A 21,669-nucleotide genomic window follows, 5' to 3' on the forward strand; every position below is an offset into this window, starting at 1 on the left:
TGAGCAGGCCCTCTATGGCAAGCTGGAGGCCATGGTGGAGGGGTGTCCAAGAGGGTGATTGACACAACTACAGTCTGGCAGGCAGAGTCCAGTCCTTCCTCAGACTGGTGGGCTGCAGTCATCACAGGTACTGGTTGTGAAGACACTTGTACTGAGGGGCTGGCCCAGCCTCTGCCCATTGCCTTCAGGAGGCCAGGGGAGCAGGCAGGGAGCCCTTGTCTGTGCGGCTGCGAGAGGAGTCTCTGACTTTCTGTCTGGCACACAGCACACAGGAACCAGGGTGCCCTGGGTCCCAAGAAGGCTCAGAGTACTTGCAAGTACTGACCGAAGATCTGAGGCACAATGGGACGAACCCCAAACAAACATTTTACTTTATTAAAAACCACGTAGTCCCACACTTCAAATGTATCTTGCAATCTAATAGAGGTCGGGTGATATAAATAAGGAAAAGGAGGTCACTTCTGGAGAAATCAAATTCTGGAAGAAAAAAAAGAAGGTTTCACACAATTCATCCTTTCTCCCCATGCATCAAACAGACTGAACCAAGGCCTCCCTCCCTGAGGTGTGTGAGGCTGCTGTGAGGATGAGTGTGGCGCGGAAGGCCACAAGGATCTCCAGTGTGCACTGCTCTCCCCTCACGGAGCAGTGTCTTCCCCATCCCTGCAGTCCCACCCCTGCTGGACGGCCACATACACAGTGCTGCTGAGGCAGTGCAGGAGGGAGGTCTATCTCCAGTCAGCGGCACATGCCGGGCCCACAAGCCGAGTACACGAAGTCACTGCTAGTCTGACCAAGGATTTCCTGGTCCAGTCTACATACCCTCCTTAGTATGGCCCCGAATGCTTAGGTTACCCTGATTGAATGGAGTTCTTGAGACCAGCTAGGCCATTCTGGCCCTTCAGCTCAGGGTTTAACAAGGATAGGGCAGCCCCAGATTGAGTGTTCTGGTGTCAGAGCCTTGGAAAGGCTGCGATGGCTACACAGGCATGGGGAAAAGCCCCACTCCATGCCACGTGGTCCCCCAAAGAGAAGAGTCACGTGGGAGAAGAGCCAGGGCTTTACTGGGGAGGTTCCGGGCTCTCAGCACAGCTGTCCGCAGCTGAAGGCTTTGCAGAGCCCGCATCTCGTCATCTGCAGCTGGGCAGTTGCCAACAGCTTGCCATCTCATTAAAGACTGAGCGCAGAGAAGCTCAGAGTGCCACTTGTGTGGGCTCCGGCCGTAAGAACTCTGGTGGCCCCTGGGGCTAGCACTGGGTAATCATGATGCTCAGCCCCATGGAGTGGGCATTAGAGAGAAAATGTGGGGTTGTTCTGAGGGTCAGAGGTGCTTAATGAAATTAAGCTTTCTCAGAAGCGCTCCATTGTGGCCATATTGGAAGTCTTAGGACAGACATTCCTGGGAAAAATCTCCAGACCCTGCTCTGATCTGAAACACAAGTAAAAGTCTCTGTTGAAGGAGACAAAGCAGGAGCCGGGCTTGAGGCCCGAGGACTCCCGCCGCACCCCATCACCCCTACCCCTGGGCTTACCCTCAGGACAGCAGAGATACGAGAGCATCCAGGAACTTGCCCCGGTCCTCAGCTTTCAGCTCAATTACTGAAGTAATGAAAGGAAAACATCCTGTGAGTGGGGAGGAGTGAGAAACAAGGCTGCAGACACAGGCTCCCCCTCCCCCTCCCTCAGGCCAGAGACTCTCCACTGCATTCCACACTGCAGCCTCCTGCCAGGCCTGGGACGTCCTGCAGTATTTGAGGTCATCTCTTCCCCACATACTCCCACTTCAGATCTGCTGGCTGCACTGTGGAGAGGCCAGAGCCTTGTCCTGTAAGGACTCCCAGGGCACACAGGGTCAGCAATGTCAGCCAGCAGAGCGGACACAAGGCATGTGACAACTTTGATAGTCTTAGACAGGGACTGGCATAGGTGCCTGGCCCCAGAGTGGTGCAGGCCACATCAGCCCTGCTTTGTCTTGTGCCGCAGCTTCGGTGTCCTCTTCTGGAGAGGACATAATGTAAACTACTTGTGTTTTCAAGGGCAGGCGGGCTCAGGCAGGCACGGTGCTGCCAGAGCCTGGCTGGCATCAGGATGCTCCATGCCGCTGGCCAACGACCCAAGAGTACAAAGTCTTGCCGACCGGGCAGGTACTGACCACAGTCACTTCCACACTCCCTACCTCTGGCTCTCCAACCCTCATGGGAATCTGGGGTCTTCCAGCCCACACTATCCCTGTGTAACAAAGATGGGCTGTGGTCAGCCTGCCCATATCACAAGCAGGAAGCAGGAACTGCTGTTCAAGATGCCACAGCTACGGCTGTCTGGCACAAAGAAGCCTGCCTGACACAGTGTAGGCAATCTGAACACAGGTCAGTGTTAGGAAATCAGAGAGTGGCAATGTAAGAAAACGTCCTTTCTGAGAGATGCGGATAAAATACTAAGGTAGCCAGGCGGTGGTGGCGCACACCTTTAATCCTAGCACTTGGGAGGCAGAGGCAGGCAGATCTCTGTTAGTCTGAGGACAGCCTGGCCTACAGAGTGAGTTCTACGATAGCCAGAGCTACATTAGGAAGACCCTGTCTCAAAACAAACAAACAAAATCACAAACCCTAAAAACAAATGAGAGGTGTGATGGTGTGAGCTGTGTCCCTCAAGTTCCAGATCTTAGAATACGACGCATGGGACAGGACCTTCAAAGAAGTAAACAAGGTGCTCAGGGTGGGTCCTAACACAGCACGACTAGTGTCCTTCCAAGAAGACGCCAGACACAAACGGAGGGGCTTCAGAAAGAAGACAGCCCTGTAGCCAAGGACAGAGGCCACCAGTCATGCTGACACCTTGACTTCAGCACCAGGCATGGCACTGAGAGGAATCAGCCCATGCAAGCTAACAAGACAATAGTATTGTACAGCCTGTGATCTAGTGGCAGCAGTGTGTTGGTAAGCCAAATCTCTTTTACTTTAAAATGTGTCAACAAGAGGCTGGAGAGATGGCTCAGCTGTTAAAAGCGCTTGTTGCTCTTGCAAAGGATCTAGGCATGCAGGCAAACATTCATATACATATACATATACATATACATAAAGTAATATAAATAAATCTAAAAATGTCAGCAAGAAGACGGAGCAAGGTGGGGTGGTGCACCTATCACTTGGCAGGCAGAAGCAGGAGGGTTTCTGAGTTCGAGGCCAGCTTCTTCTACACAGTGAGATCCTGTTTCAAAAATAAGGTAACAAACTAGGTACAGGGGTGTACATCTTTAAATCAATTCCTGTTGGGGAAGTCCTGTGTATATGTCAATAAATTACTGCTGGCCAATAGGAATCTAGATAGGTGGGGCTAGGAGTCCAGGAGGATTCTGGGAAGGAGAAAGACAAGAGATTCAACATGTGACGCCATGGGGGTAGGACGCCGGGAACTATTCTCCGGTAAGAAGCATACTTAGATTAACAATTATGGGGTAATTACTTAAGGCAGAGCTAGCCAGTAAGAGACAAGCAAGGCCAACAGCTTCATAATTAATATAGCCTCCTGTGTGTTTATTTGGGACTCATGCGGATCTAGAACCAGGCTGGTGCGGCAGAGCCCAGGCGACTGGCGGGGGATAAACCAAAGCGGCTAGCAAAAGTAAAAGCTTCTCTTAACAAATTCCAGCACTCAGGGGACAGTGGCAGAGACAGGTGGATCTCTGAGTTCAAGGCCAGCCCTGTCTATATAGTGAGCTCCAGGACAGTCTGAGCTGTGTAGAGAGCCCTGGCTCACAAAACAAAACAAACAGCAAAACAAAAACCAAACAATTCAAGGCCAGCCTGGTCTACAGAGCTAGTTCCAGGACAGCCTCCAAAACAACACAGAGAAACCCTGTCTTGAAAAACCAAAAAAACCCAAAAACAACAAAAAAACAAAACCCAAAACCCAAACAAGCCAGGCGATGGTGGCGCACGCCTTTAATCCCAGCACTCGGGAGGCAGAGGCAGGCGGATCTCTGTGAGTTCGAGACCAAGACTGGTCTACCGAGCGAGTTCCAGGACAGCCTCCAAAACAACACAGAGAAACCCTGTCTCGAAAAACCAAAACAAAACAAAAAAAAACCAAAAAGAAAAACAAAACCCAAACAAATAAACCAAAAACAAGACAACAGACCAGCCAAGTAAACCAACAAAAAAAGACAGTAGTTTGATGGCCCATGCTTGTAATCTCAGCATTTGGAAGGCTGAGGCAGGAAAATTATGAGAACAAGGCCAGCTTAGATTATATAGCAAGACCCTGTCTATAATTTTTTTTTTAAAACAGGGTGCTGCCACCTGTCTCAAAATGTGCTTTGTGGTGAAGTGGTCACTGGGCCTTTCCTTCTCTGACGAACACATTACGCGTGATACCTGTTAAATTGTCTCACAGGTAAAGTGCTGCAGCCTCAGGTAGGGCTCTTCATATTGCCTGCCTTAGGTTGCCATAGGCTGTGTTATTCCCTTGTCCACATGAGTGAGACTGTCCTGACCAGTGTGGCCTCTAGAATCACCACAGTTTGCTCTTCGTGGGTGGGAAATGATTTGCAGGGCAGGGCAGTAAGGCTGCATCCAGGCTTGTGGTTCCCAAGCCAGTGTTCTGTGGATGCTGAGAGCAGCTTCGGCCAGGACTGCTTGGGTAGGACAAGAAGGCTGCTGGCTAGGTTCCTTCATTACTAGCTTGCCTAATTCCAGGGCCAGTGCTGGCCTGTAGGGTGTGACGCAGAAGTGCAGCCACGGGGCAGAGACCCTCACCTGAGAGGTCAAAGTGGTTATGCAGAGTCCGAGAATTGGTGCTTTCCGCTGCCTTCTCAAATGCCCGACCAAAAAAGCTGTAGGAACAGGACACACACGTTGGGAGACAGACCACAGACAATAGACCTTTCCCAACCCTGTCCCTGTGATAGACACCACAGGGCAAATGGCAGAGCTGGTAAGCCGATGTGTTGACACCCAGGGCCTTTCTGTCCATGGGCAAGTAGACGATACTCACTTCTTTCTGTCTGAGCCGTCAGTCTCTGGGGGGATGCCCACCACGGTCACTGTGCCCTGCTCTATGCTCAGGGGGGCAGCCATCACCAAGGGCAGCAGCTTGCATCGTCGATTCTTTGTCTATGGGGACAGGGACACTCTCAGCCACAGCACAGTCATCCTCTGCACTGCAGGGTGGAGCACACTGCTTAATACCTAGAGACTTTGATAGCATCAGGCTACCCCCTAAAGCCTACAGGGTGTAGGGTATCACCAGAGGATAGGCTACTATTCAACAGGACATCTGAGTTCTTAGCCACCCAGTTACCTACTGGCCCATGCCTCTTAGCACCTGGCTAGGCCTTGCAGGGGGCTCAGTCAGCCCTTGCTTTCCTCTGAGCACCTCCCAACAACCCTGCCCTGGTCTATTCTTCCTCTCAGTGCTTCCTGTTTGAAACTCATTCATGGACTCATGTCTCATGGGTCCCTCCTGCAAGTTAGGGTAGAGGAGGTGAGGTCTCCCTCAGTGACACACCTGCAGCTCTCACCACACCATCAAGGTGACCACCTAACTGTCTTGGTTTTTGCAAGGCTGAGATGTGACCCAGGATGTGAACTAGGTCAGCTGGTGGGTGTGTAGGCAATGTCTGATAACTGACTAGACCCTGTCAAGTGGCTGCCTCCTACAGAGGAGGAAACAGAGGCACGGAAGTAAGAAACTTTCTCACAACCGATACACAAGGCTGAGGTGGTAACGAAGCCAACAGGACTGCAAAGCTCGTTTGGTCTAGTTCATCTTTTGACATTTTTCATTCCTAGCAGGTAAAGGGGTTGGTTCCGGGACTTCTGTGGACACCCAAATCCAAGAATGTCACATTTCTCATGACAACACTGGACCGTCTGAATAATCCATGCATGCCCTTGTATACAGTGTAACCATCTCTAGACTACTTATACTACCCAATACAATGTCTCCACGAAGTCAGTGCACAATAAATACAAGTTTTGTTTCTTGTTTCTCAAAAGAATTCTTTTCAGGGCTGGGGATCAGATATAGTGACAAGGTCTCACATATACTAGGAAGGTTCCACCACTAAGCTATATCCCTAATCTTCACAACAGTTGTGGCCAAAGATTGGTGAGTCTGAGGAGGCAGAGCCCACGGAGACAGCACTTGGTTATCTTCAGGACATGGACGTCATTGCTTTACTGGCTGACTTGCAGCATGTCTAATTCTCATAACTCTCATCCCAAAGCAGAGGAAGACTGACAGTTGAAGTCACCGTGCCCTGCTCTATGCTCAGGGGGGCAGCTATCCTTTCTGCTTCCCTACCTAGAAGTCCTCTATTAGCTGGCTTAGGACCTGTCTAAACACCAACTGAGTTAGAATGTGTTCTAAGAAAGGTATTAGGCCACAATCTACAGGACTAACTCCATCTTTTCCTGATTTACCACAGAAGAACATAAGCCCCAGTTGCAGGCTTTCTGGATGTCCCTCCCTATTCAGCTGAATGACATGAGTAGAGTGATCATATCAGAGCTGTAGGAAACTGGAGGGTTCCTAGAAGTTAGCTGAGTTAAACTATGGCGCAAACCAAGAGTGATGCCGTCCGCACAACTGGTGAACAGCATGTACCACCTTGGGTAGCACGCATGCCTGCCCTCTTATACCTACGCCACTGCCGCCTCATCCCCACTCCTCCAGCTCCTCACCGAACACACAAAGGACTTGAGCAGATGTCTGCTGAGCAGACTCAAGGACGCTGGCTTGGAAAACAGCGCAACATCTGGAGTGCCCTGGAAAGGGAGAAAGATGGTCAGAGAAAGTCACTAGGAGGTGTGGCCTGGCCCTGCAAGAGTAGGGAGCCTCACCTCCATGAGTGAGCAATAGAGAAAAGGGCCCTGGGAGGTGACGAGGTTGGTGCAGAGGCAGCTGGCGATGGTCTGCTGGGTGGCTTGCAGGTGCTTCTTGGCGAGCTCCAGACCAAGGTATAGCTTGTCCAGGTTACTCCTGAAACAGGGCAGACACTGGGCTTACATGCTGCTTTTGGAGTAGTGTTGCTAAAATTCCAAAGTCATCGATAAATAGCTTGATTCCTGGTTCAAGAGGGGTTTAGCAATAAGGATTTATCTTCTTAGCCAGGTGGTGGCGCACACCTTTAATCCCGGGACTCGGAGGGAGAGGCAGTCGAATCTCTGAGTTCGAGGCCAGCCTGGTCTACAGAGTGAGTTCTAGGACAGCGTCCAAAACAATATAGAGAAACCCTGTCTCGAAAAAAAAAAAAAAATCAAGTCAAAAGACTAATTAATAGGCATGGTAGTGTACACTTCTAATCCCAGCATTCTGGAAAACTGTGACTCTGAGGTCAGTCCAGCTACAAAGCAACACAGGAATCTACAGATCCCATAAGAAGGACCGAAGAAGGTACCTGGAGGGATGTAATAGCGTAGGCTTAGGCAAGCAACGGAGGAAGCGTAAAATTCCACACACCCACCCAACAGATGGACTTTTATTCTTCCTTCCCAAAAGAGAACATTCCCCTCTGAATATTTTAAATGAGCACAGCCTCTATGCCCAGCAAGCTATGCCCAAATCCAGGACTCAGCCAGGGTTCCATAGCTTCCTTCCTAAATACAAAGCATACAAGATTATTTGAGAAATACTTACGGCCTGAAAAGAAAATTATCCCAAAGGAAACAGGTGATTAGAGAACAAATGAAACTTAAAATGTCCCCATTTATGTTTTGAGAGATGTGGATGACTAAACATTCCCATAACAAGAACAGGATCCTATGTAAAAAGGTCAGAAACCAGAAAGTGTTGGCAGAAGTGGACACTTTGGAAAGAAGTAAAACTTTCAGTCAGATGCTAAGGGATGAAGTCAAGGAAAGCTACCCAAAGATCCATGCAGAAACAAATCCATGGAAATACAGAGCAGAGACAAAACAGCACATCCTTGCAGGGCGACAGAAACACGATGAAGAAGCAACAGTGCTAGAGGGATAAGAAACTGTAAAAGAGCAGCCATGGACTGCAGGGCCAGGGTCCGTGAAGCGAAGCGACTGGTCTGCAACCCGAGTACAATGGGGGAAAGCATGTTAGTGGAGCAGGGTTGGGCATTATAAAGAAACAACAATCAAAATGGGTGTGACGACACACACAGCAGCCTCAGCACTTGGGAGGATGAGGCAGGAGGATCATAAACTTGAGAACAGCCTGAGACATATACAGAAAAATAAACAAACAAACAAATAAATAAAATTAAAAGCAAGAACAACCAAGAATCAAAAGGACTCCCACTTTTATTAGCAGTGTTGGCTGCTGGAGGTCAAGGCACAGTGGAATCTACAGTCTACAGGATCTACCTTCACCCTGAGTTCTAGGAATGAAACCACAGATCATCCGAGGGTAGAGAAGGGCATCTTGTAACACAGAGGACGCAGGATGCCTGTTACATGTGCTCCCTTTCTCTGAAGTTTATCTGAGAATTGTGCTCTAGGAATACACAGCTGTGGTGACAGCAGGCAGCAAGCCTCAGGGGCTGTAGAGGTCTAAGCCAAGATAGGAAGACGGGGCAAGTTCTCCTGGAGAGAGGGATTAGGAGATGACATGTGGGGGCTCAGTCGAAGTACTTACCGCATAAGTGTAAAGACTGAATTCCATCCCCAGCACCCATGTAAAAAGTGGGCACATGCCTTTAGTCTAGCACTGGGGAGGCAGAGGCAATAGGTCCCTCAGGCTTGTGTGGCTAGCTAGTTGGCTGAACTGGTAAGGTCCAGGTTCAGTGAGAGACCCTGTCTCCAAATGTAAGGTGAAGTTAATGAAGAAGACACCCAACACTGCCCTCTGGCCTCGGCATGCACACACATACGTGTACACACATAAAGAGACTACTTGTTGAGAGAACTGGGGGAGAAGGAGGGGCAGGAAATGGACCTGAAGAAAGGAAGCAATTAAATTAAATCTTCAAACGGGAGCTGGAGAGTTGGCTCATTGGTTAGGAGTGCCATCTGCTCTTGCAAAGAACCTGAGTTTGACTCCCAGCATCTACCTACGTGATAGCTCACAGCTGTCAGTTCTAGGGGATCTTATGCTTTCTTCTGACCTTCACAGGCACCGGGCATGCATGAAGTGTACATACAGACATTCAGGAAAAACACTCATACATGTAAAATAAAAATTTTAAAAGCCTAGAAAAAATATACCAAACCAAACAACAAAACAGAGCAACTAGATTATAAAAGAGAACACTTAGGTTCTAAACTTGCAAGAAAACAAAAGAACAAGGGACCACCACAAACTCCAAGACACAAGAAAAGCGACACCCATCTGTCCCACTGTCAACATCACCGTGGGTGCTTGGAGTCAAGCAATGAAAACTCTGGGCGACTTGGATGTTAGATACCAAAGCTGAGGGGAGCTTTGCCCTATTCAACAGCGTGTAATTGTAACAGGACAAGGTAAACTACATGGAGCTGTGATACAGTGCAGGGGAACCTGGTAAAGACTGAGGAGCCAGAGCAGTGTACTCCAAGTCTCCGCAGAGCCTCCGCCTAAATTGCCGACAGGGAAGACACTGCTGACAGCGGAACAAGAGAGCAGGAGAGGACGTAAGAAAATGAAGCAGGGGGCTGAGAGTGTGCTCAGCAGCACATGCTTAGCATGCGCAAGACCCTAGGCATAACCCCAGCATAAAAGACAAGAGGAAAGGCACAGGAAGGTAGCACAGACCGGGATTACAAGAAACCCAGACTGCAAAAAGCACAGGTAGTGCCACTTGCAGAGTATGTGATCTTTCCTATCCAAAGCTTAGAGTCCACAAAAAAGTCAGACTAATGAGTTCAGCAATGCAGCAGGCACAGGGTATATTAACAAAAGGGGCTGGAAAGATGACTCAGTGGGAAAGGTGCTGTCTGCTCAAACTTGGCAACCTGAGCTCGATCCCCACGCATGTCTCCACCTCATCATGTATGTGTGCGCTTGCATATACACAATAATAATATTTTAAATTCTTAACAAAGTAAAATTTATACTCTGTTAATCAGGAAATCAATATTCAGCCAAGGGAAGCAGTGCCTGCCTATAATCCCAGTACTTGGGAGGCAGAGCCAGGAGGACTAGAAATTCAAGGTCATCCTTGGCTATATTTCAAGTTCACATGCTCCCCAAACACAAAATGATTGATCTACAGATTGAAAACAGGAATGGAAAATAGCAATGGAAGACTACTTCTTCAGGGACTGGTGAGCTGCTGATCACAAGATTAAATTCAAGTTACCTAGAATAGCAAAAATAATCCTTAAAAAAAGAAAATTGGAAGTCATGTTTTCTAGTTGAAACTTGCTACACAGCTACAGTAATCAAAACAGTGGTGCAGGCATAAGGTTAACATTTAGGTAGATGGAAGAGAACCAACAATCTAAAATACATCTTAATGCTTATAGTCAACCAATTTTTAGCAAAAGTGTTAATTGAACGGCAGAAGAAAAAAATTAAAAACAAACAGCCCTAGGAAGAGTAGGTGTCCACATTAATAAAGTTGGAGGTCAGTAAGAAGGCATAGTAAGTAAAGCCTGATGACCTGAGTCCAATCCTGGAACTCATATGGTGGAAGAAAAGAACCAAACCCTACAAGTAGTCCTCTGACCTCAGACACGTATACTGTGACACCCATGTGCACATACAATAAATGAATGTTGTAATAAAGTTTTAAAAAGAATAAAGTTGTTGTACACCTTCTTGTACTAACCACAAATATTAACCTCCAAAGAGTCATACACCCAGTGTAAGAGCTAAAACTAGAATATGCTTAACAGAAAAAAAAGCATGTGAAATCTTTGTGATTTGGACTTAGCAGTGGTTTCTTAAGAATGACACCCAAAGCACAACAAGCAAAAGGAAAATCAGATGATCTGGACACCGTCAAAATTAATACCTAACTTATCAGTGGGAGATGTGAATAGGCAGGGCTTCAAACAAGCTGCCCAAATGGCCTATCAGCACATGGAGGGGCGGGGGAAGGTCGGGGGTCTACATCATTAGGTTCAGTGAGAGACAACCCAAAAGCACAGCTACCACTTCTAACTTCAAAACAGCCCACAAATGTTGGTAAAGCCATGGAAAAGCTGCATCTCTCATACACTGCTGGTGGGAACTGGAGCAGCTATCACGGAAAACAGTCCAGCAGTTCCTCAGAAGGTTAAACCAAAAGCACACATGTAACCCCACAATTCCACTCTAGCAAAAGAAGTGAAAGCCCAGCTACACAAAACCTTGTACATGATTACAGAAGAAAAACCCATGTCTATCAGCTAATGAAACGGCACATAAAATGTGGTATATCCATCTAGTGGAGTAAGATTTACATTAAAGGGAAGTCCTTACATAAGCTATAGATAGCATAGCCATTATAAGCACTACACTAAGGGAAAGAAGCCAGATGCAAAGAACCACACATTGCACATCATTTGTATGAGCACTCAGGAGAGCAATCTGCAGAAGCAGTTGTTCAGGGCTAGGAGGGCTGGGTGGAGATGGCTAAGGGGTGTAGAGCTTCTTCTGTGGCAATGAAGAAGCTTGAAAACTGCATAGTGCTGGCTGTTGTACACTCTTTCCTTCGGGTGTGCTGTATGTGTGTTTTGCTTCTTTAGGATACGATCTCACTATATTGCCCAAACTGGCTATTTTTTCCAACTTTTGAGGCTCCTGCCTCCATCTCCTGGGCACTGGGATTACAATCAGACACCACTACTTATGGTTGCATCATATACTTTAAGTGGGAAAATGTCTGACAGCACAAGAACTATATCTTAATAAAACTTGAGGGGGGGGAAATGGGGAAACCGAAGGCAGAGTCCTATGTTTTTGGGTTTTTTTGTCCTTGCACACAAAATCAACAGAAACAGCAGTTCTGTTAAGTTAGAAAAGCAATCTGACCTAACCTTTTTGTAAAAACCTGTGGGATTAAATCCATAATATTTACGAGAGTATTAGGGTCCAGTCTCCATGAAATCATTATTAAAAACACAAACATCAAACTGAGCATTGCAGTGTACACCTTTAATCCCAGAACCTGGGAGACTGAAACAAGTGAATGTCTGAGACTTTGCGGCCAGCCTGATCAACATAGTTAGTTCCAGATCAATCTGGGCTACATAGTGAGACCCTCAAAACAAATAAACAAGCAAGCAAATAACTAAACAAACAAACAAAATCAACAAATAATAAAATGATGAACAGCATAAGATTACTTCTGACATACAAGTGTACCAGAAGTCACAACTCCAAAACACCAAAACTGAAATGTCCTACTTTATGATACATTAAAAAACATAAGGAGAATTAGAGATAAAAGAATTGAGAAAGGAACAATTAGAAGAAAAACAAGGGCAAATAGCAACGCCTTAATGGATCCAGAAGGCAGAGGAAAAAGAAGACAATCACAAAGGGAAAGAAAAGGACTCAAGAATGCGGGGGATGTGTACACATCACCAATCCCAGCCCATGGGAGGCTGGGGCAAAAGGATCATTAATTTGAGGCCAGTCTGGGCTATGCATTAAATGTGAGACCAGCCTGAGCTACCAAGACCTTACTTATCTCAAAGAGAATACAAAATTGACTCAAGAAGAAGTGATGAACCCTGGAGCAGGGCCAGCAGCGTAGGAACAACTATAGGACAGTCATCCTCATGCCCAGGGCATCCTGGTGATTGATCTCCCTGTGCTGGGTTAGACTAAGGTCACAGTACAGCTGCCCAGATCATACTCATTACCTGGAGAGGCTATCGAGAGCCTGGATGAAGTGATCTGTCCCTGAGGCATCCTTCTCAGGACTCTCCATCAGAGACGTGGTGGCAAAGACCACATCGCTGGCCAGGAATTTATGCTTGAACCCAAAATGAATGCTGAAAGTCTGCACACGCATGTCCTTCATCCTGACAAGGGAGGAAGCAATGTAGTTGTCACTCAACTTGTGAGAAAGCTTATACATAGACCACACCAACAGATACCCCAAAGTTCCTCATAGGTCCCAAGAATGCTCACTGTGACCAATGCTTAGAGGATGAGGTAGCCTAAACACCCAGCCAATTGACCTGACCTCAGTTGCATGGCTGGCCTAGGGATGAGAAGCACAGCCCATTGGGCTGAGGTATGGGCAAGATTCTTGTCTGTGTCCTAATGTCAGCTGCCCAGGCAGGAGCACCCTGCACAGGACCTCAGTGGTGCCTGAAGACTTGGTAGAATAGAGCATGCCTGTACTGGCCCTGGTGCCTCATTTCTGTCTACATCACAGTCTCAGGATACGAAGACCCTCAACATGCCAGGTGTGGTGGTGCACACTAATCCCAGCACTCAGGAGGCAGAGGTGAGTGGATCTCTGTGAGCTCGAGGTCAGCCTAATCCACAAATGAATTTTAAGATATATGACTATGTGGAGACCCTGTCTCAAAAAAGAAAAAGAAAGAAAAACTAAACACTATGGGCAGTTTAAGGAAATATATTTTATTTTTTAAAATCTTTTTTTGTAAACTTATGATGTGAATGTGTGTGTCTATGCATACATATGCCCAAAGAGGCCAGAAAAGGGTACAGGATCCCCTGGAGCTGGAGTTACAAGTAGTTATGAGCCAGTGGACAAGATCCTTGGAACTGAACTCATGTCCTCTGGAAGGGCTGTATGCACTTTTTAAAAAAATTATTTTATGTATTTTGCCTGCATGTATGTTTTTGTGAGAGTGTTGGATACCCTGGAACTGCAGTTACAGACAGTTATGAGCTACCATGTAAGTACTGGAAATTGAATCTGGTCCTCTGGAAGAGCAGCCACTACCCTTAACCACTGAATCATCTCTCCAGTTCCACAGTATGTATTCTTAACTGTTGACCCATCTTTCCAGGCCAAGAGGGTACATTTTTAATGTAAGAAAAGCTTGAAATTTCAAAAACAATCAAAGTTGAGTCAGTTGTAATAGTCTGTACATTCTTGGGGTTAGTTCTTATTTTTGTATCAGTATAGTATAGTTAAATCAGAAGCCCTATCTTTAAGAGGTGTAATCCAGAAAAGCATTTACCCAAATTTATTTGCAGATTCTTCAATCATTTCCCGCAAATTCTCCTTCAAGGAGACATCCATGGAATGAAACTTCTGTTTCACTTGCTTCAGGGGAAGCCTGGAGGGAACAAGCTGTGTGAATGAACCTCAGGCACAGATAGCAGGGAGAAGAGGCTTGTCATGCATGGGGTCGCTGTACATGCCCACCAGGGATGTCCTGACAGGTGCATTCAGACCATACACTAGGACATGGAGGAGGAATTGTACTTTACATTCAGACCATACACTAGGACATGGAAGAGGAATTGTACTTTACATTCAAGTAAGTCACAACAGGGTGGGGACAGTGTAGAAGGTTACAAGTCAGGACAGTCAGTCACTCACCCCATGTCTGCAAGGAATTCCTGGAGTCGCTTCTGCCCATGTACAGACCAGAGCTTGAACCTGGCTGCAGTGTAGCTGGTGTTGTACAGGCTTTCATGGAGGGACCAGTGCTGGTATAGTGCCAGGCGGAGGCTGGGTCCAAGGTCAAGGAGCACATGTGGTGCCCAGTGCCCACTCCCTACTTGGAGTTGTCAGTGGCCTACATCCTTGGGCTGGTACGGACAGCCCTGTTGGTGGGACCCGTTTCTTGGGGCCTGCCTGCATATCTATGCTGGGCACGGCAGATCTCAGGGCTCTCTGACTCATGCAGGGAGCATTGGAAGTTGAACTGTTTCTCCCTTTGTACCATGCACCACCTTTTCTCTTTGATAGACCAAGATGCAGAGTTTGAGAGTCAGTTACTGAAGTCACAGCCCCATATACCATGAGGAGCATAGTAAGCAGCTCAGGTTATTACTTTGGTCTGTTGCCCCTGGTCTGCCTAGGCCAGCCTATCTCTTCCTATTCCTAAAGAAGTTTTTCCACCGCTCCTTGAACTTGCCCTTCACCGCCAACACCCCTTGAGTACACGTGGTCCCTATCACAGGCTCTCCTCTACAGCGATCAGGTTAACTCTGCAGTCCTGCTGGTGCCTTGCCACAGCTCCACTGGATACTTGGTGTTTCTTGTTCTCATCAGTGCCCTTCCTTACCAACTCCTGGGCCCAAGGACTGCTGTCCACTGCTTCAGCTCTCAGCAGTCTCCCACATGACCCAGACGTGCTGGTCTGTGGCCAGCAAACATACCATACTGCTTGTAGGATGACAAGGGTGACTCTATCACCATAGTGATGAAGCAGAAAGAGCCTGCTGAGCAACACGCTAAGGGCGGTGTGTGCTGCCTAACCCTCAAGGCACTAGCTGCAAAGATACTCATACTCAAAGGAGATCCGGGTGCAGTCTACAGAGAGCATGTTCTCCTCGGCTTCGTTCCGGTGGTTATGTCGGGTCACATGACGCTGCAGGATGCCCACATCAGTCACATACTTCATTCTGGAAGAAAGCACGGCAGGCTGAACCAGCTCCTTCCCCAACTCAGGGGCCTCTCCACCCAGCAGTTGTTACTGAATGAGGACTGAGGAAGATATAAACTGGCCAGTCAGGGATCGACAACAAGACAGCAGGGTAGGATGGCCTCTGGTCAGGCTACATCCATCCTCAGGCATTGAGACACCTTTTGGGAGCAGAATGGCGGGGGGGCTGGCTGGGTATCCAGCCATATAACAAATCAGACCCCATAACAACAATCCACACAGAAAGTAGACTAGCACATATATGGCACTCAAGTGCAGACGGGGTAGGCAGACCCCATTGGGACAGGCAACAAACCAAGGTCTCATCTGAGGCCAAGGGGAAGTTCCTAATGCTGCATGCACTACTGTTTCTAGATTCTATGTCACTAACATGCTTGCCCTATGCCATCCCTTTTCAAGCGGAAAAAAAATATTTATTTTTAATGTGTCTCTGTGGGGTACCTGTGTAGGTCAGAACCCCAGGAGCTAGAGTTATAGGAGACTGTAAGCTCAAGTCCTCCATAAGAGCAGCAGGTGCTCTTACTGCCAAACCATCTTCCCAACACCCACATCACCCTTAACAGGGAAGGAGAGAGAGAGAGACAGAGAGAGAGAGACAGAGAGAGAGAGACAGAGAGAGAGAGAGAGAGAGAGAGAGAGAGAGAGAGAGAGAGAGAGAGAGAGAGAGAGAGAGAGAGAGAGAGAGGCTTGGTCTGTTCATTCTTTTACATGTCCTACTTGATATCTAGAGGAGGCTGAACTGCCCGAGGGGGCAGTGAGAGACTACTTTCCCCAGTTCAGAATCTACCAAAAGGGGAGCCTGCCACACTCATAGAGGACCAGACTGCTTTGTACCAACCCTCCTTAAAGTCCCCTGCTTACCTTTTGAGATCAAATCCACACTTCCTGACAGGACCTCTAGGCCTTTGCTTTCTCTTTCCTTACTTCCTACATGCATCCTAACCTCTGACATGCATGGGCTATATGTTAGTGCCTGCCTCTAGAATGGAGAAGTCAAAACAAGCTCTTCCTGCCACTGTGAGCTCCACTCAGTGGACTCCTCAGGGAGACAGAGGCCAAGCTAGGCCATAAGCAACGACAGAGACCTGGTACTGAGCCCAAGAGCCCAGGCAAGGAGAACAGCCACCCTTTTCCTCCTTCTCCATAGACTTTTCAATGACACTGCTTCCCATCTCCTTGTGGCAAACCCAGGGGCTGCCACATAGCACAGAGCTGTCCCCCCAGATTGAGGGCATCTTCCTTACTGAGTGATCTTGTCATGCACCCACTGGTCCGTCAGTCCCACAATGGCCCACCTGGAAGGAAAGCAGAAGATGACGGAGTCAGCTACAAGCTGTTTGGGCTTGGTATGCTTTCTGCCATGGAGACAGTTGACACGATGGACAGCCGGGCTCAGCATTCCCAGGAGTGTCCTGTTACCATGGCCTCCCAACTCACTGTGCCCAGCCCAGGATTTGTAAATAATCCTCTTGGGACTTCTTTTCTACTGTGATTTTGAAATATTGAAATTTTGAAACTGCAACTTCCATCTTAAAAAACTGGACGTCTTAGGCAAGGTTTTCCTAGATACTAGGATAAACACAAGGTCAGGTTTCCAGTTGCTGGGCAAAGCTTGGGTAGACATAAACTATAAAGGGGTCACACAGAAGCCACAAGTGTTAACAAGTGCCCTAAAATAAGACCCAAAAAAATAAAAAAATAAAATAACAGACTCATCACAGGTCAGACATGAAGGCATTAAGTCATGTTTTAGTAAAAAACATGCCCTATGATAAGTAGGCTGAAAAAACCCAAGCCCAGTACTCCGCAGTTCCCGTCAAGACTGGCTGCTACTGAGGCTATTAAGAAACTAATTTAGCTTGAATACCAAAGCAATGTGGCAAGCAGGTACCCATCACTGGAAGGAGTCCTGCCTCACCTGATTGTAGGATCTTTCATATTAGGCTCCAACTCAGTACTCAGCATTAAACAACCTGGCTGGGGCAGCTGGTGGGCAAGTGGCCGAGCAATGGCACACAGTATAAGAATGAGAGCTGAGAACTGGCGGAGGCCAGCAGATCAGCATCCTCACACCTAGAGAATGGCGGAGCACCCTTGGGCTTAGAGGTGGCCCTGCAAAGTCCTAGCCTGTCCTGATTCTGAGCAGACCAATGTGACTATCACTGTGGTGATCAGAGCTAAGGGGCCTTGGTAGACTGTGCAGAGAAAACTAGGACCACAAATAAGGGGCCAAGGAGGTGGAGCCAGACCAGATTTACATGCTTCTCATTTATAAGGACCAGATTTTATTTCTAGATCAACCAAGTTACCAGTGACTGGCAGGCCCACTGGTCTGTGTGTTCAAGGCCCTGGTTGTAGTCTGCACAGAGAAAATGCAGGCAGGGACAATTCTGCATTGGATTGTACCAGGGCTGCAAGGATGCCTAGTAAGGGCTATACCAACCACTCAAACCTCAAATTAGTGTACTTACAGGGCATAAGGCTAAGCATTAAGTTGGGGACAGGAGCCTCACTGTCCTCTGTAAGGTCTTAAGAGGCCCCTAGCTTCACACTTAACCCCAGGAAGACTAGGGTTGTAAGTCATCCCAGGGAGGGGATGTACCTAGCATTCTTGGTGGAAGCAGGGGGCTGTCATGTGACACTGACGTTGACTGGTGGCAGGACTACCAACATGGATGCTGCAGGGTGTACAGGAATGTGTATGCTACATACCACAGCATGTCATTCAGGTCCTTGGACATCATCCATGCAAGGTCAAACATCACCATGGCTGACTGCAAGGAAGCAGAATAGCCTGAAGCCAAAAGCCATTGAGTTCACAGAGGGGCAATACAATGGTGACAGCTTTAAGCCAAGAAGCTGATCAGGGTGTTCAGGCTTGTTTCCAGCATGAGGAAAGAGTTCCCATCAGAGTGAAGGAAGGGTGACAGGGTAATTCCACTGACCTGAACATTAGTCTCCTCTATCTAAAGTCACTTGTATCTGCAGTTTTACCAAGTAGCAAATGATGACTGGAAAGAAAGTGCCACCCAGCGGGAAGGCCAGGCATAGCAGTGTGCAGAGACCTCTGTACACCTTCAAGGCTATAATGAGAACATAGGTTGGGAGGCCCTGCTCTCTGACTGTCCACCATGCATTTTCATTCTTCCTGCTAGGAGGCAGCCTCAGAGTTGTCTCTAGGAGGCCAGATGAGGCAGGGCTTAGGTTCTGGTCCCCAGGATATTAAGGGGAGGGGTTTCTGGACTCCTCCTGAAGGTCTTTCAGGGACAGAAGAGGTAAGCAACCCTGAGTGGTGAGACTGAATGTAATGGATGTCTGGCCAGCACATAGTGAGAGATGCTGGCTTCCTCCAGGAAGAAAACTTGCAAGGGAATTGTCCCCCTATCTGGAGAAAGGCAGGCATCACTTCTGAGATCATCAGGTCCCTCCCTACCCACTGCAAGGGCTGAGCAGAGAACTAAATGATGGCAAACCCAGTCTACAGATGAGACAAGGGAAATACAATATGGGGAGTCCAAGGTCTAAGAGCCAAATTTGAGATTAAATACAGTGTTTTTAATTGAAAACAAATTTGATTTGTACTGAGCATATATCACTTTTGCACTATCATAAAGTAAACAAAAAAATCTTAAGTTGAAATAACATGTATTAAAAACCACATATCTTCTAGAGCTACTGAAGGCCCTATATTCTGGTCAACGCCGACAGACTTTCTACACTAAATTCTATTTAAAAATAGGTGTGCCACTGTAATTCTACAGTACAGAGATTAGTAGACTTATTTACTTATTTATTTTGAGATAAGAGACTCATCATGAAGACCTAGATTGCCTGGGACTTGCAACGTAGACCAGTCAGGCCTTGAACGCTAAGCTCTGCCTCCCAGGTGCTGGGATTAAAGGTGTGTGCCACTGCGCTAGCTAGTTTTATGTCAGTTTATCATAACCTGAAGTCCTCCGAAAGGAAGGAAGTCTCAATTGAGAAAATACCTCTTTAAGATCCACAAGCCTGTACGGCATTTTCTTAATTAGGGATTGATGGCGGAAGAGCCCAGCCCATTGTGCTTGGGCTCATCCTGGCATGATACGAAGAAAGCAGGTTGAGCAAACCATGAGGAGCAAGCCAGTAAGTAGCACTCACTCCTCCATGGCCTCTACAACAGCTCCAGCCTTCAAGTTCCTCCCTGTTTTGAGCTCTTGCCCTGATTTCCCTCAGTGCTGAAGTGAGGGAAGCGTAAGATGAAACAAACCAAACAAACCCTTTCCTCCCCGAGCTTCTTTGGTCATAGTGTGTCATCATAGCCAACAGTAACCCTAACTAAAACAGCCACCAAACCCAAATGAATCTGTGTTCCTAAACATGTTTTATTTTATGTGAGTGTTTTGCCTGCATGTGTCTGTGCACCATGTGTGTGCCTGATACCACAGAGGCCAGAGGAAGGGCCTGGATCCATGGACAGCTGTGAGCTGCCATGTAAGTGCTGGGAGCCAACGCTGGGTCCTCTGTAAGTTCTTAACAGCTGAGCCATCCCTAGCTCCATTACTTTGCATTTTTCATGATGAACACAAAAATAGCTGCTGGTAGCTTCATGGCACGAGGGCAGACTACCCCAGTGACTGCCTCGGAAAGGAGCGGAGGTACTCTTAACTTATAGTGGGTACACCCAACACTGCAAGAACATGACGAAATATGCAGCATCCAATACATCTAGCTTGCCCCAAATTCTAAGCTAAGCTGTACCACCCTGTCCAGCATGTTAGGTTCCTCTGGACCTTCTGGATGACTAAATGCTTTAGGCCACTATGGCTGTGAGGCACAATCAGAAAGTAGCCCAGAAAACTTCAAAATTCAGAATGTCAAGCATAGAGAACACATGCACTCTCTTTGAGACAGGGTTTCTCTGTGTAGTCCTGGCTTTCCTGGAACTCACTCTGTGGGCCAGGCTGGCCTCAAACTCAGAGATCTGCTGGCTTCTGCCTCTAGAGTGCTGGAATTTAAAGTGTGCACCACCACACCTGGTTTTGCTTTATGAAATGAAGTTTTGCTTAATTCTAGAATTAAAAAGTAATTAACAACTACGGGGGGGGAGTGGCTCACTGGTGAACACTCCTAACACATGTGAGTGCTAGGTTTGATCACTAGCACTACAAAAACTGAAAAAAAAAAGCAAATTATTGTTATTATTTACAAAGGGGAAAGATTTATTTTGGATTGCAGTTTCAGTCACTACAGTGGGAAGGGCATGGCAAAGCAGAACAGCTCATGTCAAGGCTGGCAGGAAGCAGAGAGAGTCCCATTATGGTCTTTAATCTTGGTAGGTACAGCAATGTATAACTATATTCCCAGCTACTCAGGTGGAGGCAGGGGGATCATTTAAAGCCAGGAGCCCAGGGCTGTATAAGAGGTCCTTATCTAAAAAAATTTGATTTCTACTGAGTATGTATCACTTCTGTACCACCCCAAAGTTAAAAAAACAAAACCCACCAGGTATACTATCAGACTCCATTGGGAAGCATCCGTTCTCTTCAGTTTCCAGAAGATCAGGAGTGGACAGCTTAGAGGGGCAGCACCACCCACCCAAAGGCACAAGCTGAGGAGACGCAACTCTGACTCAAGCCAGGTTTTTCTGGCTGTACAACCTTTGCTCTCTTACATTCTAGGACAGTGACCCCTAGAGTCAGAACTTTACAGTGCGTCAGATCTATTCATACTTACCGATGTCCCATAATATTCATACTGCTCGTAATCAAAGAGGATGTCTCTCCTGTAACAACACAAAATGGTGTCATTGACTGGAAGCAGCAGGACAGGAAGGCAAGTTTTAAAAAAGGTTAAAACTTTAGTTTAAAAAAAAAAGCAAATTAAATCATGGTACCATTTGTTTTCACTTACTGATTCTTTGAGAAATTATCTCAAAGCAATTCAAAAGAACAAAGACACACTATTATGTGAAAGAAGAAAAGAAACAAAAAAGGAGGACATGACTGCTCCTAGGTATGGTAGAAGAGAAGGGTTTTTTTGTCTTTCTGTTTTGTTTTTTTGAGACAGGGTTTCTCTGTGACTTAGGAGGCTGTCCTGGAACTAGCTCTTGTAGACCAGGCTGGTCTTGAACTCACAGAGATCCACTTGCCTCTGCCTCCCGAGTGCCACCACCGCCCGGCGAGAAGGATTATTGCAGATAAAAGGGAGAGCA

The 21,669-nt window shown here is 47.2% G+C and overlaps 1 protein-coding gene across 1 annotated transcript in view; it reads right to left on the minus strand.

Moving 5' to 3' along the window:
* Positions 1-353: 353 nt before the first annotated feature.
* Positions 354-21,669, minus strand: part of Cdc45 (cell division cycle 45) — a 31,669-nt gene continuing 10,353 nt past the window's right edge. Inside the window, exons 8-20 of the mRNA XM_040751186.1 lie at positions 21,192-21,240; positions 18,189-18,250; positions 16,721-16,771; positions 15,316-15,435; positions 14,405-14,536; positions 14,040-14,138; positions 12,741-12,902; positions 6,840-6,978; positions 6,681-6,764; positions 4,990-5,108; positions 4,752-4,828; positions 1,530-1,596; positions 354-477 (exon numbers count right to left, since the gene is read on the minus strand). Of these exons, the coding sequence (XP_040607120.1) occupies positions 1,532-1,596; positions 4,752-4,828; positions 4,990-5,108; positions 6,681-6,764; positions 6,840-6,978; positions 12,741-12,902; positions 14,040-14,138; positions 14,405-14,536; positions 15,316-15,435; positions 16,721-16,771; positions 18,189-18,250; positions 21,192-21,240 (1,159 nt within the window). The 3' untranslated portion in view covers positions 354-477; positions 1,530-1,531. The remainder of the gene's footprint in view (positions 478-1,529; positions 1,597-4,751; positions 4,829-4,989; positions 5,109-6,680; positions 6,765-6,839; positions 6,979-12,740; positions 12,903-14,039; positions 14,139-14,404; positions 14,537-15,315; positions 15,436-16,720; positions 16,772-18,188; positions 18,251-21,191; positions 21,241-21,669) is intronic.

This window comes from Mesocricetus auratus, unplaced genomic scaffold (assembly GCF_017639785.1).
Source record: "Mesocricetus auratus isolate SY011 unplaced genomic scaffold, BCM_Maur_2.0 Super-Scaffold_100008, whole genome shotgun sequence".
NCBI classification, from domain to species: domain Eukaryota; kingdom Metazoa; phylum Chordata; class Mammalia; order Rodentia; family Cricetidae; genus Mesocricetus; species Mesocricetus auratus.